Source organism: Caloenas nicobarica, chromosome 3 (assembly GCF_036013445.1).
Source record: "Caloenas nicobarica isolate bCalNic1 chromosome 3, bCalNic1.hap1, whole genome shotgun sequence".
Lineage (NCBI taxonomy): Eukaryota > Metazoa > Chordata > Aves > Columbiformes > Columbidae > Caloenas > Caloenas nicobarica.
Window position 1 is genome coordinate 69,044,598 of NC_088247.1, and position 15,465 is coordinate 69,060,062.

At 38.1% G+C, this 15,465-nt stretch overlaps 1 protein-coding gene across 1 annotated transcript in view; it reads right to left on the bottom strand.

The window, feature by feature from the left end:
• Nucleotides 1-15,465, bottom strand: part of UST (uronyl 2-sulfotransferase) — a 169,662-nt gene that overhangs the window by 101,679 nt on the left and 52,518 nt on the right. The window contains exon 2 of the mRNA XM_065632722.1: nucleotides 3,199-3,242. Within this exon, the coding sequence (XP_065488794.1) occupies nucleotides 3,199-3,242 (44 nt within the window). The remainder of the gene's footprint in view (nucleotides 1-3,198; nucleotides 3,243-15,465) is intronic.

The following is a 15,465-nucleotide window of genomic DNA, read 5'->3' on the forward strand; positions in this document are numbered from 1 at the left end:
CTTCTGACACCTTTTTATATGTCAAATTAAACCATTCAATGACATCAACCATCTATTAGTTTAAATGTAGACAGTTATCTAGTAATATGAATAGAGGCTACCTGAAAGATAATGACAATTACAGTGAATTTAGTTTCACTCGCACAAGCAGATTTCACAGTTCGGAGCTGAAGCTTTAGAAGGTTATTTAGCCAATAATTTATTTATTGGTTTAGCCAATAACACAATGTGTGAGATTTACAAAGCAAGAGTATACCCACGCAAAACACAAGCCTAAGCAAATCCCAGGAATTACTAATATCTGCTCTTTTTACTAGTCCCCACCCATGTTTTGATTAGATGAAAACCAAAACAAAACAACCCACCCAAGAAAAGCAGGCTTGTCCTTACGTTGTCCTAGAGATGATTGAAATGTGCATCCATCTTCTATCAATGTTTCTAAACACATGAAAGTGCTTCAAAAAGCAAAATATCCGTAACTTATACAAGGCTATAGCCTGTTATTCTACTGAGCTACTCATCAAGGTTTCAGGAGTGAGTAGGAGTGAGGATGATTACAGAGGAAGCCCAATAAGTTTACTGACTGTGAGTAACTAATCAAAGACTATCTATGCAACCAATCAATTATGTAGGTACCTCATCAGCTGGACTTTCTACAGACAGCTGAGCTGCAGCTGGACAAAGCTGTGTGAACACAGCCCAAAATTACAGGTTTAGACAGGCAAAAGAAATTTTCATAAAGTAAACAGGAAAGTGTCCAAATTGGATAAATCTGTCCAACTGCTACTGTCCACTGGAGCGTAGTTCCCATCCATGGCACCATTAATCAGTAATCCCGAAGGACCAAAATCTGAACAAAGTTTTCAAGGTTAAACTTCTTATCTAGATTACAGCCTTTTCCATACTGGTACATCTGGGCATTTCTGAATGCTAACGCAAGTGCCAAAATACAGGTCGGGAATCAGCAATGCTTTCCTCTTTTGAGCTGAGGGTTCACTATGGAGACCTGAACAAACATCATGCTGTACTCCATGCAAGCTGCTGTACTTCTGGGAAAGAGAAGCAGGTGATACCCAAATAACAGAGAAAATGTCTTTCAGGAGCATAAAGGGTACTAAATAAAATTTAAGTCTAAAACATTTGCTTAGCCTTAGATTCCCCCCATATCAGTTAATAATGATAAACTTAAAAGGTTGATTTTGTCACTTCTGTCTACATCCACTTGTTTCCCTAACTGTGGATACAGAAAAAGTGAGTAATTTGTGTTAAAGAAGAAGAAAATCAGATGTACATCAATCCCTCTTTAATTGAGCTGTCTGAACTTTAAGAATGTAACAAATTTCCACCTTATCAGCTGAAAGTTACAGATCTCACCTGTACACAGAGTTTGCAGCAAAAAGGTGAAGAAACCCAGACTATTGTAGCTTGCTTTCATTGATAATTGAGTTGAATTGCTTTCCACATTAGCCTCCTTCCACTGAACAAAAGCCAACTGTTTCACCCCACCGATGCACACGTGGTTTAGCATTTTAACTCAAGGCCTAGTGGCTCAGGATGTGATTTCATGGTCAGTTTGAACAGAGATGAGTGACAACTATCCTCAGAGCGGCTCTTCACCTCCACCCCACCTCTAACTACTCCCTCTCTCCTGCTGCACCAGCATTCACAGGGGGGCAACATCTGTTGCCTGTAATAATCTGTCTGAAAATCAAACTAGAAGACAGATGTGTGTTCAGGTAACTGCTTTAGCTCACCCACATGAACACCCAGCAGGAATCCTGCACCACTTTCATCAGCAGACTCCACTTTTTGGCTTGAATTGACCAGGCAATCTCACCCTTTCATGGGGAGTTCTTACAATAGGTAAAATTTCTACTTAAAGAACAACAGGACTTACAAAAGCATTCAGGCATCTAAGTTCAATTAAAACACTATTGCTTGAGAAGTTTTATACTAAAGAAAGCCATAGGCCATATTACATAAATTAGCCTATGGCAAATTATTAGATTTCCCACCCTCCTTCTGCTTTGGTGTTTTACAAGTAACAACGTAACAGTGAGAATTCTGCATAATTTGGAGAGGAAACTTTCAGAAAACTGCACCTTCACGTGTTGCAACTGCACAGCATAAAGACTTCAAAAATGCAAGTTGTTCTATCCAAATACCTCAATAAAATACCACACTGTACCTACAGATGTTAAGAGAGTGGCAAGAGAATGGTAGGGTTTTTTGTTTGTTTGTGGGTTTGTTTGTTGTTTTGTTTTAAAATAGCTACTGCACAAAAGGAGTTATAACAGCTGTCTGGAAAGACAGACACAAGATAGTACCAAGTCGTGTTCTAGAGAATAAACCAACACAGGGTACAACAAAATAAAACAAGAGACCCTAAAAGCCTGTTTTCACTCTTTCCTCTTGAAGAAACCATCATGATGCTGGTCCTCACCTGAAATTTCATGAGGTGCCATGGCGATGGTGAGGGACAAGTCAATGCTGCACAGTCATACTTGATGGGAACAGTGTACCCTAACACTATAAATGGATTCATTATGCACATTCATTAAATATACCCTACTGCTCTGTTTGAAAACATTGCACCTGCAGCAGAGCCCGTATTGTAGGAACTGCTGACAGCAAAAAGCCCACGTTCACTTGCCTTAATAGCTTCAACTGCGGTGTTGGGCTGCCCTCTCAATCCTTGCAATGCCATAACCATATTGATTTAGAAAATGAACCAGTTAGAGAGGTTCAACCCACCCCTAGCATGTATTGTTTTCCCTGTGACAGCTGAAAGAAAGTAGTTCACCAGGAGGTGACTGGTTCCATTTGCAAGCAAATACTTCACAAGAAAAACAATGATTGCAACAATTGGTGAAATTTCCAAAACCATTAAAGGATGCTTGTCCAACAGAGACAAGTTTTGTTTTTGCATGAATGTGCAGACAGACAAACATCACTAAAATCCTACCTCCCCTTGACTCAATGACAAAAATTCCATTAGTTTAATCACACAGAGATTTAACTCAAGTTACTTACAAATGTCTGAGAACACTGCGGGGGAAGGGGGGGGAAGCTGGAAAGGCCAAGTGCTGTTGATGTAAACTCAGCAGAGCTGCTTTGCACACAAGTAAACATAAAATTAGTTAAAAAACAAAACCAAAAAAGCAAGTAGAAAGCAAATGCAAAATATCAGCAGCTCACCTTTTGAGGGGGTGGTCCGTGGTCATCCAAATAAGTGGAATTTCCTACAAAAAGAAGAAGGATGCAGATAAACAAAAGTCATCCAACACATCTTCAAAACTTGTCAGTTCACAGAACCAGTGTCTCTATTCCAGTGGTTCTGTGATGTCAAATAATTCAAGGGGAAAAAAAAATACCCTCGTTTTAATTTTTTATTAACAAGGAAAAAACCAAAACTAATTTGTTTTGGCTATATTTTTCATAAAAGATTAGGTGCACATTGTCATTTTAGTATAAAACTAAATGGACCGAGGCAGCTTTAATTAAATAATCACGGCATTCAATTATTTACATGACAAAACGGTCAGCTGCATCCTTATACATTTTAAGCAAGTGAGCAGTTAACCTCAAAGACTTCTTAAATAATAAGTATCAAAGGCCTTCACCAGATTCTGATTTGGATTAGACAAGCATTCACTTATCTCTCTTCTAACATGGATTCTCACCTACCTCCAAGCTACTTCTTTGTTCCCAAACAGTATCAACTGAGAGTTATATTCTGATATAATGACAACTGCCTTGTCAAGGTGCTCTTTTAATTTGGACGAAAAGCTCCAGAAAAAAAAAAAAAAAAAGCTTCTAAAATTTTTAAGTGTCCCCTTTTTAGTTAGCTATAATGAAAAAGGCAACAATTTCAGACTTTTTACCCATTACTTACAAACACCCACTGCTACATACAATACACCCTCCCACACAACCCCATAGGCTGTTTGCCTGCAACTGTCCTTCCTGAACCCTTCTCCTGAAGGATCAATCAGGAGCTTTTCCAAGAAGTCCCAGCAGAAGATAAGACCTCGCAGCAAGTCTAAAAGTTGCCCTTGGGCCACACATGCCTCTCCTCTCAGTCATCCTCATACCAAAGACAGCAAAAATACCTCTGTTATAACCTTACATCAATACAGAGTAGGAGAATCATTTTTACAAATGCCTACTAGATATCCAAACGTCACATGGAGAGAACTTTTTTTTTTTTTACAGCACAGTCTAGTTACTACTGTGTCCACTTAAAAGATAATAGTCCAATTTCAGCTCATTTTATGAAGGTTTTTTTCATGGCAGTCACTTCTTCAAATCCAGAGGCAACTAACAGTGATAGAAACTAACTGCCTGACAGACACAAGTGATCAAGGAAATTAAGAGTACTGATTTGAAAGCTAGGCGGAATTACTTAGAAACAAAGCGCAGAAGAAGGAAAGCTGCAGACATTCCCCACTCCCACAGGCTGCCCCATTGCCCCGTGCTGAGCCAGCTCTTGTCCCCTGCCAGATCTCCTGCTTGTGTGTGCAGCAGAGCCCATCTCAGCATCCACAGCACGCCACTTCAATTCAATAGTCTGAATTCTTTTGGGTTCAAGTATAAAATGAGTATTTGTTTTCGGTAATAAAAGCGAAACCTTTTGCTGTATGATTCATGCCATACTCTGAGTTAAAAAAAAAAAAAAAAAAAAAGAAAAAGGAAAAAAAAACCCACACCACTAAAATAACTCAACAAATCCAGCTGTGATGGAGTGCAGCAGGCAGGCTCTGGGGTACATAGGCCAGTTCCTTAACCCTGTGCAGCCCTATACACGCTCATCGGATCATGGAACTGGGCCTTCCATGCTGCTTGCAAAACAGGGGCCACACTGCAGGAGCCTTAATGCACGCAGAAATATCCTGAAAAATGCGCACCTATGTCAGAATATGACTTTCTAACATAAGAAGAGACCATTAAAAGCTTATTAAGTATGACTGCCCTGTTGGGTATTTACAAATCTTATGAACTTAAGACAGGATGCTACTTTCACACATAGGGCCAACTTTGCAGAGAATACGTATCAGACTGAGTTAGTTTAAAAACAAAAGAAAAATTCAGCATTATAAATATTGCAACAATGGAGAAATAGTAAGGTAAAGTCAATCTGTGAAGTATTGTCCACTAAGAGATGACAAAGTAGTACAAACAGGAAAGTTGCACAGTAAAAATGTGGTACTTCGGAATGAAAACCATAAATACTAAAACTACTGTTCATAAGTTCAAGTGTTTACTGTAACTACATCAAGATGACAAGCTATCTGTGATGGAGAACAATATTATGCAGCTTTTATATGCTCTGGCATAGACACGTGTTTGACATCACTAAGTGCCACAAGAAGAGAAGAAGCTTTCTATGGTGGAAATGATAAACGGATAGAAGAGGGGGTCATCTTGTCTCATTAAGAATATAGTCCATTGCCCCAAAGCATCCTATGTCATTAAATTATTAGGATGACTTCTCTGAAGTCTTTTAATAAAGCTTTACTGAAGACATTATTGCTCGTCTGCTGCCTTACAAGATACTTCTAGATTTATTTTATTTTTTCTGGAGAGGACTATTCATTCTTTAAAATCGAACTTTTCTGCCTTATAATATATTCTGTTGTCCTGTAATAATGTGAAAGTCTAAGGCATTTGAAACAAGTCAGACAGAATAATCAAGTCTCAAAACAGTGGTATTATGCATTCCACAAACATGCTCAACAGCACACTTGAGCTGACTGAACACAGTCTCCTCCAGTCTCTGCCAGAGGAGGAAAAAAAAAAAACACCCTCAGTTTTATTACAGAACATGGTGAATACATGGAAGCAGTCCAAATTTTTCCATAATTTATTATCTCTGAGGTTAAGCGAATCAGCTGTATGCAAAATCTTTGGGGAAACCTTGTGGTTATGTTCCTTTTTTTCTTGGAATCACTGAAGTGTGGGGGTTTTGCTTGAAGTGAGCCAAGTTTATACAGAGAAAGATGGTCACTGACCAGGATTAAGGACAAATATTACTGTGTCCAGTTCAGAATCACACACAAAAAACAAAACAAAAAAACCAACAACTGCAATCCTAGAAAAAAAATCTTTCCAAAAAATGGCTGAGGAGTATGGAAAGAGGTGGTGAATGGGCCTGTGTATGAAGACCCTTTGATAGCAAACAAAGCAGGATCACTGCATTTGAACAATTTAGATATCATGCGGAAAGAATTGAGTCGAGATGAAGGGAGAAAGCCAACATGGAAAATGTGGAGTTTTGACTGTTTTCCTGGAGCAGGGTTTTCCCTTGGTGGGAATCACAAGCAGCAGTCTAAGGGAGCTGGGATCCAGCTACTACCAAATTTCATGTGTTTTGTGAAAATCCTGCTTTGTTCTCTTCACTTGGTCACCATCTCAAAATTCCAATACAACCTTTACTGGCATCCCATCCCTTAGATCATCTGATGTCTAAAGGAAGGGAATGGTTTAATAGTTGGCTGATGAATCTTCTGGTCTAGAAATTGAGACGTTGAAGAATAACTTCCCCACCAAGAACTCCTAATCATTAAGAACTGCACCGACTAAATAAACAAAAGTGCCGGTGACTAATCAGAAGAGGATCAGTTCTGCTCTTCTTCCAGACAAAAAAAACTATTTAAGCAAGAAAGCGGAAAGTCACCCACAATTAAAATCAGTTCATGGCTCCCCAGTGCCAGTTATCAGTTTATTCTATGCAATTTCCTCGTTCTTTTCTTTCCAGCACAAAAAGTTTCCCGATACAGAAAACATCATGGGGGGCTCCACTGACAGGAGCATTAACTTGAAGAGGATGCCTATGGCTGGCAGCACGTACCTGGGCCAGACAGGACTGTCCAAAACAACAGGCTGCAGGCAGTTTCTGCAGTTTATTCTAAGTCTCCTACATTTTATAAGTGTTGGTCTCTCTTTCCCCCCCGCTTTATTTTTTTTTTCCTACCAGTGGAGCAGTGGACATCCCTAGAGATTTCACAGATTTTTACACATCTGAAATAATAAGACGTCCTTAGTCATCATATCATAGGGCCCTCTGCAGTCCAAAGGCAGGAAGGGGGCAGGGGACTACAAATTGAAAATCACCAGCTTAAGCAGAACAACATTGTCCAGCTTAAATCCAACCTAAAAGGAAAACCCTGTATTGCTGAAATCAGCAGAGCCATACCAGCTTTAACAGAGGGAATGCTTTCAGAGGTGTGTGGATAAGATAAACATAGTAAAACATAGCAAAACCACACTGACCAGTCTGCACTGGAATACAAAGTGACTTATTGCAATTTCTTCCATCGTATGTAAAAGACTGTATACCTACAATTGGTTTCTTCTGTGCAAGACTAACATCCTGTCAAAATTTTCATTTTGACCACAAAAAAAGTAGAGTAAGCATTATTTTTTTTAAAAAACAGTCTGAAATTGATTTTTTTTTTGCTTCCCTTCTCGCCTTTCAAAACATTTCGGTTATTCCTCATTTTTAAAATCATAAACACCAAAAACATCCTAACCCCAAATGCATACATTTAATTCACTCTACATCATAGCATGCAATGAAGCAAAGAAGCTGGAATATGATAATACCACCTATTTGGCTTTATTACCTAGTCAACTGAACCCTGAAACTTCATTAAGATATAATTCAAATTTGTTTACCTACCAGTTTTATGCTTCTAATACAATTAGGAGACAAACTGGCACACATAAGCATGGTTTCTGAAAACTTACTGGTAATTCCGCATATCTAATATATATAAAAATAACACTGGAATACAGACGCAAAGGGTTTGGAAAATGGTAGGTTCTAAATCAATACAGAATATACATCAAAGAAAGATTCTAAATGAAGAAAAATACCTTTATGAAAACAAATATTAAAGAATACTGACTTTCTGTATACTTGTCAGTTTGTCCAAATCTATTAGTGTTTATATTTATACACTTGCCTTTTAACATACTCAAGAGTAGAGTCTTAACTTGTTCCATAGAATGATTCCTTAGGAAAAATGTCCACGTTAACTGTACTACTTATATTCAAACATACTGAAATGTATAATTCAAAAATAAGAAAGTCAAAACTTTCAGTGGTTTAGTTCAAATTAGAAAAAAAATATAAATCAAAGTTCTGATATGACCCCATCTATCCAAATTACGTGACCTATAGTAAGCACTATGACAGAAATATCACAAACAGTGGGTTTATCGGTGATATTCCTGGTGCTTTTGCTTCTGTCCTCTAACGACAGACTTTCCAGCCTATAATTGTACAAGATGAAAGAGCCATTTTAATGAATGTTTAGAAATATTGGCTAGATGAAGTTGAGTCTGAATACCTGATAAGGGAAACTCTTGGTTAAAACTGCTCTCAAATAAGGAGAAAAATCCTTCCATCTTACAAACTCACAAAGACAGACCTAGGTGGCCTGACCATCAGAAAGTTCATAATCTTCCTCCTACAAGCACCCACATTGTCTATTTATCCTATATACATATCAAGCAGTTTAACATTTTGTTCCAAGGCTCTTTTCCTAACAGTTGTTAAACACTGGCATCTAATCTTCACTCTGGAAGTCTTCCGTGACCAGTTCACACCATTTTTTTTTTCTTATATACTGGCTTTCAGGACTCAGAAGACTTCATAGCCCAGTACATACAGGTCCCAGCCTAATGCACCTACAAATAGCAGTCTTATCCCCTGCATTACTAGTTTTCAGCCCCATTCTACTCCTCTGAGATCCTCCTCATCCTTCTCCAAGATCTTTGCAGGTTCAGTCATCCTTCCTGCACCCACCAGGGCCCGCTGCCTGTCCAGCTACCCCAAGCCTCACCGCTGGCCTGGTCTCGGCAGGTGCAGCAGAGAGGTGAGGGCAGGATGGAGAAGGTGCATGCAAGGCATGGCCCTCCTGCAATGAGAGGAGTCTCCAGAAGGCAAAGCTACTTGGAAATCACAGCTGTTCTCCCAGGTGTGTGGTTAAGCCTTGCTTCAACACACCTTATACAGAAAAGTGACAAACATTTCAAAATGTAGAGACGGATGTTTAATTTTATTGTTTGTTTTGTCAATCAACTGCTTTATTACTACTGGGGGTGGGGGGGGGGGCGGGAAGAGAAAAATCAATCAAGCAATAAAACCGCCCCCAACAGGTATTTTCTCACACTCAAAGGAAAAGTAGATATGCAGTGCTCTATCACAACTGTGCAAAGAAAACCTAATGACAAAAAAAAAAAAAAAAAAAAGGTGCCATTAAGCCAAACCATTTCCATTTCATTTAAATGTGTTTCACTATGAGAATGAAAACTGATCTCTCTCTGTGGCCAGCTAACGCTTTACTAAATCCCAATTTGTTCTTCACCTTCACTGTACTTTTCAGCTGGTTCTCAAATTGAGCTTTCTGGTATCACACAGCAAGTGGGCAATGATTAAATACAGGGTCTTTTTAAATTTTTTTTTTTTTTTCCAAATAAGATTTTTATCCTACCTTCTGTCACAAAGTGTGCCAGAGATTTTGTAACGACTTTTATTCTTTTCTTCATTTCCTTAGAAAGATATACCTTAACAAAAATGCACAGTCAGTTCTACAAATACACACAGGACTATGTTTCTTAGTGTCTTTTGGGGTGTCCCTGGGAAAAATTCTCCTCCCAAAATGTGTGGTGAAGCAATACCTAAAAGATAGGCAACTACAAGCAAAGCTGTTCAAAATTTAAGGGGCGAGTTGGGAAAAGCAGACAGTCTGACAGACAAGCTGCCACCCACTGACATCACACAAAGACTGGTCCCCTGCTTCATTTCCTTACCAGCTAACATGAGAAGAATAGTGGAAACTGTGTCAAATTACTACGGCTGGATAAAAAAAGGATCAGTGTAGCACAGAAACTAGCGAGTTAAAGAGCAGTTAGAAACATCTGACATTTGGAAATGAGCTGGACTTAATGAAAGTCAGGTAGCACACTCAGGAAACTGCCTGTTGCAGGCTTCATTGACAAATATCTTTGAGAACTAATAGAGAGGGAACGAGTGAAAATCTGGCTGAAAGACAGTAGTCTGAAAGTAGTTATCAAAACCCAACACTCAAACTGGAAACAGAAAAGTGTTGCAGTAAGTCAGGAGGATGCAGACTGGCCACCACTGGAGATCTCCCAGAGTGGATCAGGCATCTGCCAGGAACGACCCAGGTGCTGCCATGCTGCTTTAGAACCAACACGCAAATTAAACTAGCTCCTATGCCAGCCCTATTTGTTTTCAATGATTTTTTAAAAAAATAAATAAATTTAAAAAAAAAAAAAAATCAAGCAAACTTCAACTGGGTGTTGTTCTGGGTCCTATCATTCAATAATTCTCATCCATGACTTGAAAAAAATGTATTAAAGAGCACTGGTATTAGATTTGATAACAATACCAAATGAAAGGATTTGGCATCTGCTGAAACTCCAGGGCAAATGCAGAAAGACACCGATCACTCAAAGAAATGGTCTGAAAACACAAGATGCAATTCAGTAAAAACAAGCACAATATTTTCAACTTGGATAAGAGCATCATCTTCATAAAAGCAGAATGGAAACAAAAGGGAAACTGCAGAAAAGAGCATGGGGAGAGACGATGGGAGGTGAATACCAATTCCCTTCCTTTAGATCTGTTTGAGGACTCCAGGAAAACTTTTCAGGAAGATCTTTCCATTCCAGCTGAATGTGCAGTGACAGTTTCCCTAGCTTGGCAAGAGATCTGTCTTAAGTAATTGTCATATGATGAAACTTTTTAAGGCTTAGGGTTACTCTGTTTCCTCTTTTTCCTCCAGAAAGATAGATAGGCGCAAGAACATTTGCAGGTCATTTGCCTGCATCAGAGAAAACTTTTACCTCTACCACGCAGAATGCACGATGCGTAGGAAGAAATTTTGGGGGAAAAAAGATGGTGGCAAGGCCATGACACTTCCCCTCTCAACAAACACACACTCTCTCTCCTGCACAGAGAGCAGCACACCAACCAAAGTGCAGGAGACTTCTCTCTGCACATCTAAGTACAGGACTGCAGCTCCACAGATAAGCCTTCTCCCTGCAAGGCTCTCCTTACCAAATGATGACAAGTTAAAGATGGGGTTGAGGGCTGGATAAAGGACATAATGCTGAAGCTTCAATGAAGACCCTGTCACTTTGAGGCTACTTTGTCTCACTTTACTCTGCCATTCAGGCTACAAACTCCAGGGAATCTGTATCTGACCAGACACCTTCTCAGATGATACCAGTTTCAAGAGTTTCCTATTACATCAATAACAGACATTGGCTCTGCACTTTTGCATGACGTTTTTCCAGAGACAAAGATTTTATTATTTAAGCTTAGCACAACTTGCAAGCTTGACTCCTGTCCATTGCACTTATGCAGATATTTTCAGATACATCCTTCTCTTTCCCCCCTGCTCAGGCAACCTTGGAAAACAGCAAGTCAATGAATTTTGGAAAACACCCAGCTGGCAATTCACCAGTTATTCAAGGAAGACTTTTATTACTATTATCAGTATTATTAAGTACTATGCTGCAAATGCTGTCCAGAATGGGTTGTTTGTGGGGCGTTTGGTTGAAGCTCCTGTCCCTAGGGGCACATTTCCGAGAAGCTGCCTAGGTCTGTGGTCTGACCCCAGCAGCACCTTCCTAGCGGAGAAGAAATGAACACACTTCACAGACAATTGCTTACATAAAGCTCTAAAGAATTATTCATATTTTTAATGTGCTAAAGCCAAACGAGTTTCCCTTGCATGTGCTTTTCACAACATCTCTGCAGTCATACGGTTGCTATGATTTTGTCATACTTCTTTATAGAGACAGCTGCATTAAGGATAATGGACCCCACATATGATGTAGCCTGCAGAATTGAGCTGTACGTCTGTATGGTTTTCTACTTTCTTCACAGTTCAGGTTCTCTGTCTGCTCTCAAAAAGCAAAACTGAAAATAAAAAAGAGCCTTTTTACACGTCTGTCTCCTTTTCATTCTACTTTTTTTTTTTTTTTTGCCAGGAGAAAACAACTGTAAAACTCTTCCCTATACTTATATACCTCTCGAAAATCAAGAGTGCTCTATGTAAGAAGTGGCTATCTTTGTATAATTTTCTTCTCTGAATTTAAAAATTAGAAATTGTTTAACCATTGTTAGCTTCCCATCCTCAAAAGGCTTAACAGGCATAAAACTGGAAGTAGCATTTCTTGCCAAGGTCTGTTAGAAGTCTGTAACTGTAAAACAATATATAAGTAGGTCAGATAAGGAACTTACTGTACCTAAATGAGCTACTACTACTTTATGACACATTAGCATAAAGTTTTATTAATCTCTATTACAAAAAAATACTAAAGCTTCAGATGGTTTTCTAGACTTCAACATGATTTAATACAAATATTTTCCATTACTATAAATGCTTTGGCTAAACTGCTCGATTTTCACACTATCCAGCTACTGGCTTCTGTTCACGAGGACATTTTAACTCCTTTCTACCCACGTCTCAAACAGATGCATCTGAGTGATGATAAGACTTCTCATGGCAAGTGTTTTGTATTTTAAGAACTTCTATATAGAAATCGCATGTTTAAAAATAAGAGGCAAGATTTAGCAACCATAGAGCATTGGACGTGGTTTAAATCTGTCCTTCCATTTCAGCACCCTTTCACCTCCTGCAACTGTAGGAGGACAGGATTAATCCCATTCCTGTCATTCCAATCCCTTGCAATACATACCTTCTACTTCAGATTTCAGTTGTTATTGAGAAAAAGGGTCATTTTAGTACATGGGATAGGTAACTTCAGACTCAATGTTTCTGACAGAATCTTCTTCTACGAAGCACTGCAAATGTCCAGTACAAACATCATGATTTCTAGACTTTTCCTGGCTTCTGCCTCATTGCTTATGATCTTAAACAAGATTTGTACCCATTTCTGATTTGTTAGATTGATTCTTAAAAATTCTGTAGGAGGCCTTATAAAAAAATAATTGAATGTATTGTTAAAACAACTTTTGCTCTTCAAAATCTGATGCTGCCCTTATCACTGAAGCCTAAGACCCAAACCGCATACACAAAGCTTACCTGTATGAAAAAGACAAGAAAACCATCATGACTTTCATCAACTCATAAATGTATCCAGCAGTAAATATAAACATGTACTGATGTTTTCTCCCAGATTATGAATAGCAAAGATTTGGCTATAAACTATCAAGCATTTAGTACGCTTATTTGGAAGACAACAGACACATGAAGGTTTTCAGATGTATTGTCTAATTCTGGCAGCCTTAAGCTCTCCAACAATTAAAACCGTGTCTCATAAGTATCAGCAATGACATGTTCTGCATTAACATCTTTATGTTAAAAGGGTAAGTACACTGGATTCAGTGTCATTCAACCACAAAAGCCGACCAAGTTTCATCAACTTCATCAGAAATAATTGGCATTCTTTCTCTCATGTTCTTTATCTGTCCCAGACAGATTTGCACTTTCTATATTTACCACTAAACTAACTGGTGAGGAGTTCACTTGATGAAGGTACTAAGAAGGCCTAAAATGCATTTTGACTCACTTGGACAACTGTTTGTTTATTCAGCACTGCTTTTGGGTGCTTTGACCGCACTTATGAACTCTGAGATGCAAACATTCACTACTGGTAACAATTACGTAGGCGTGCTCTTTCTTTTTATATCATTTTCCTGTGTTTTATTTAGCTTGAAGAACCACATCAGGATGTCACCACTAAGATGTGGTAGTTTAATAGATCTCTAACTGCCACTCACCAGCCCTCCTAAAGACCATGCTTCTTACAAGAGACATCTTCAAATACATGAGAAACATCTGTGCCATGTAGACTATCACTATATAGTAGCCATTGTCTAAATTCAGCTTCTAAGTGTACTCCTGCATTAGGAGGGGGTTTTTTGGTTTGTTTTTTTGGTGCCTTTTTTTTTTTTTTTTTACTGTATCTACATATAACTATAAAAATATATATCAGCAGCAATCTCTGCTTTACTTGAATGGCTTGGAGACTCCTAACCAACACAAAATTAGTTGTTTAAAAAAGTTAAAACAAAGGTATTTATTTTGGCACATACTACAGGACAGTATAACTTAGATGTATTATTGGATTATATTATTAGGTGGTGTTTTGTTTTTAGGACATGACTGTCAGCCTTCTTTGTAAGAGTAATACTGCTCTTTTTAATGCATGGCTTTTTTGGCAATACTTTTAAACTTCTGCTGAAAGATTAAACTTCTTGTTTCAATCACAAAGCAGAAATCGTGGTATCATTCTACAACATTTCAAAAGATCATCTCAGTGACAGTATTTCATTTCTATAAATTCCCATTGAGCTTGGATGAGATACGGAGTAAAGAAATTGCAGCATACCGAAATTAACATTCAGGTTCATGTAAAATGCAATTCTGCATCCCTTATTCTGTATTAGATTCTACATTTCTCAGAAAGGTGACATTTGGTCACCAATAATGACAGACCAATCTAAACCAGAGAATTATTTATTGTTTTACATAAAAGAAACTTGAAGACACTCTAGAGCTCAACCAGGCTTACTGTTTAATTTTATCTAATTGCCAACAGCAGCAGTTCTGAACATGAATTTATGCAAAGTTCATGACTAACAACTAAATATGGGTTCTTCTAATTTCTTATAGCTGAGAAAGCAACAATACAAACAATAATTAATCTTATACAAATTTAATACATAAGAAGTATCTTTTACCCTATTATGACATTTAGTTGTCTTTTTCCATGTATTAGAAACTTAAATACTAACTTACATATAATTATAGCTCAGTTTAGTCTTACACACTATATGTTTCCTTAAGTAAAAACATTCTTACAAGGCAAGTTCATCCAGATCTCACTCATTAATTTCCTTATGGCTTCGTCTTCCTCCACATGGATTTCTGTCCCTTTACAGCAGAGGTTCTGTAAGTATGGTAATTCTGTAGTTAAACTATTGAGTTCATCATTCAGCAACTTATTGCAAAACTCACTTCTCCTAAATGAGCCCCATTTAGCATGACTGGTTCACACAAACACCACAGGAAACAAAACAAAACAAAAAAAAAAAATCAAATCTCATTCCACATATTGAAGGCTTCACTGCTCCCAGGTTTTGCCTTTTTTTCCTTTTTTTTAAAAAAAAAAAAAAAATTATGTTTTAAAGGCATCTAGCAGATTGGATACCTTGCATCTTTAAAGAAGCAATTTTTAGATTTTTCTGAAGCAAGGTACCTAAAAATTAAGGAACCCAGCATCTTCACACATAGAAACAATGGTCTGCAGGGTAAAAATCATCAGGACAGACACATACGTGGATGGTACCTGAAGTACCAATATTAGTTACTCATGGAGAATTTAACACTTCTGTGGATTGTCCTGATCTCCCATCCAAATACAGAGGGTACTTTCTGACGAATACTGAACTCTCCT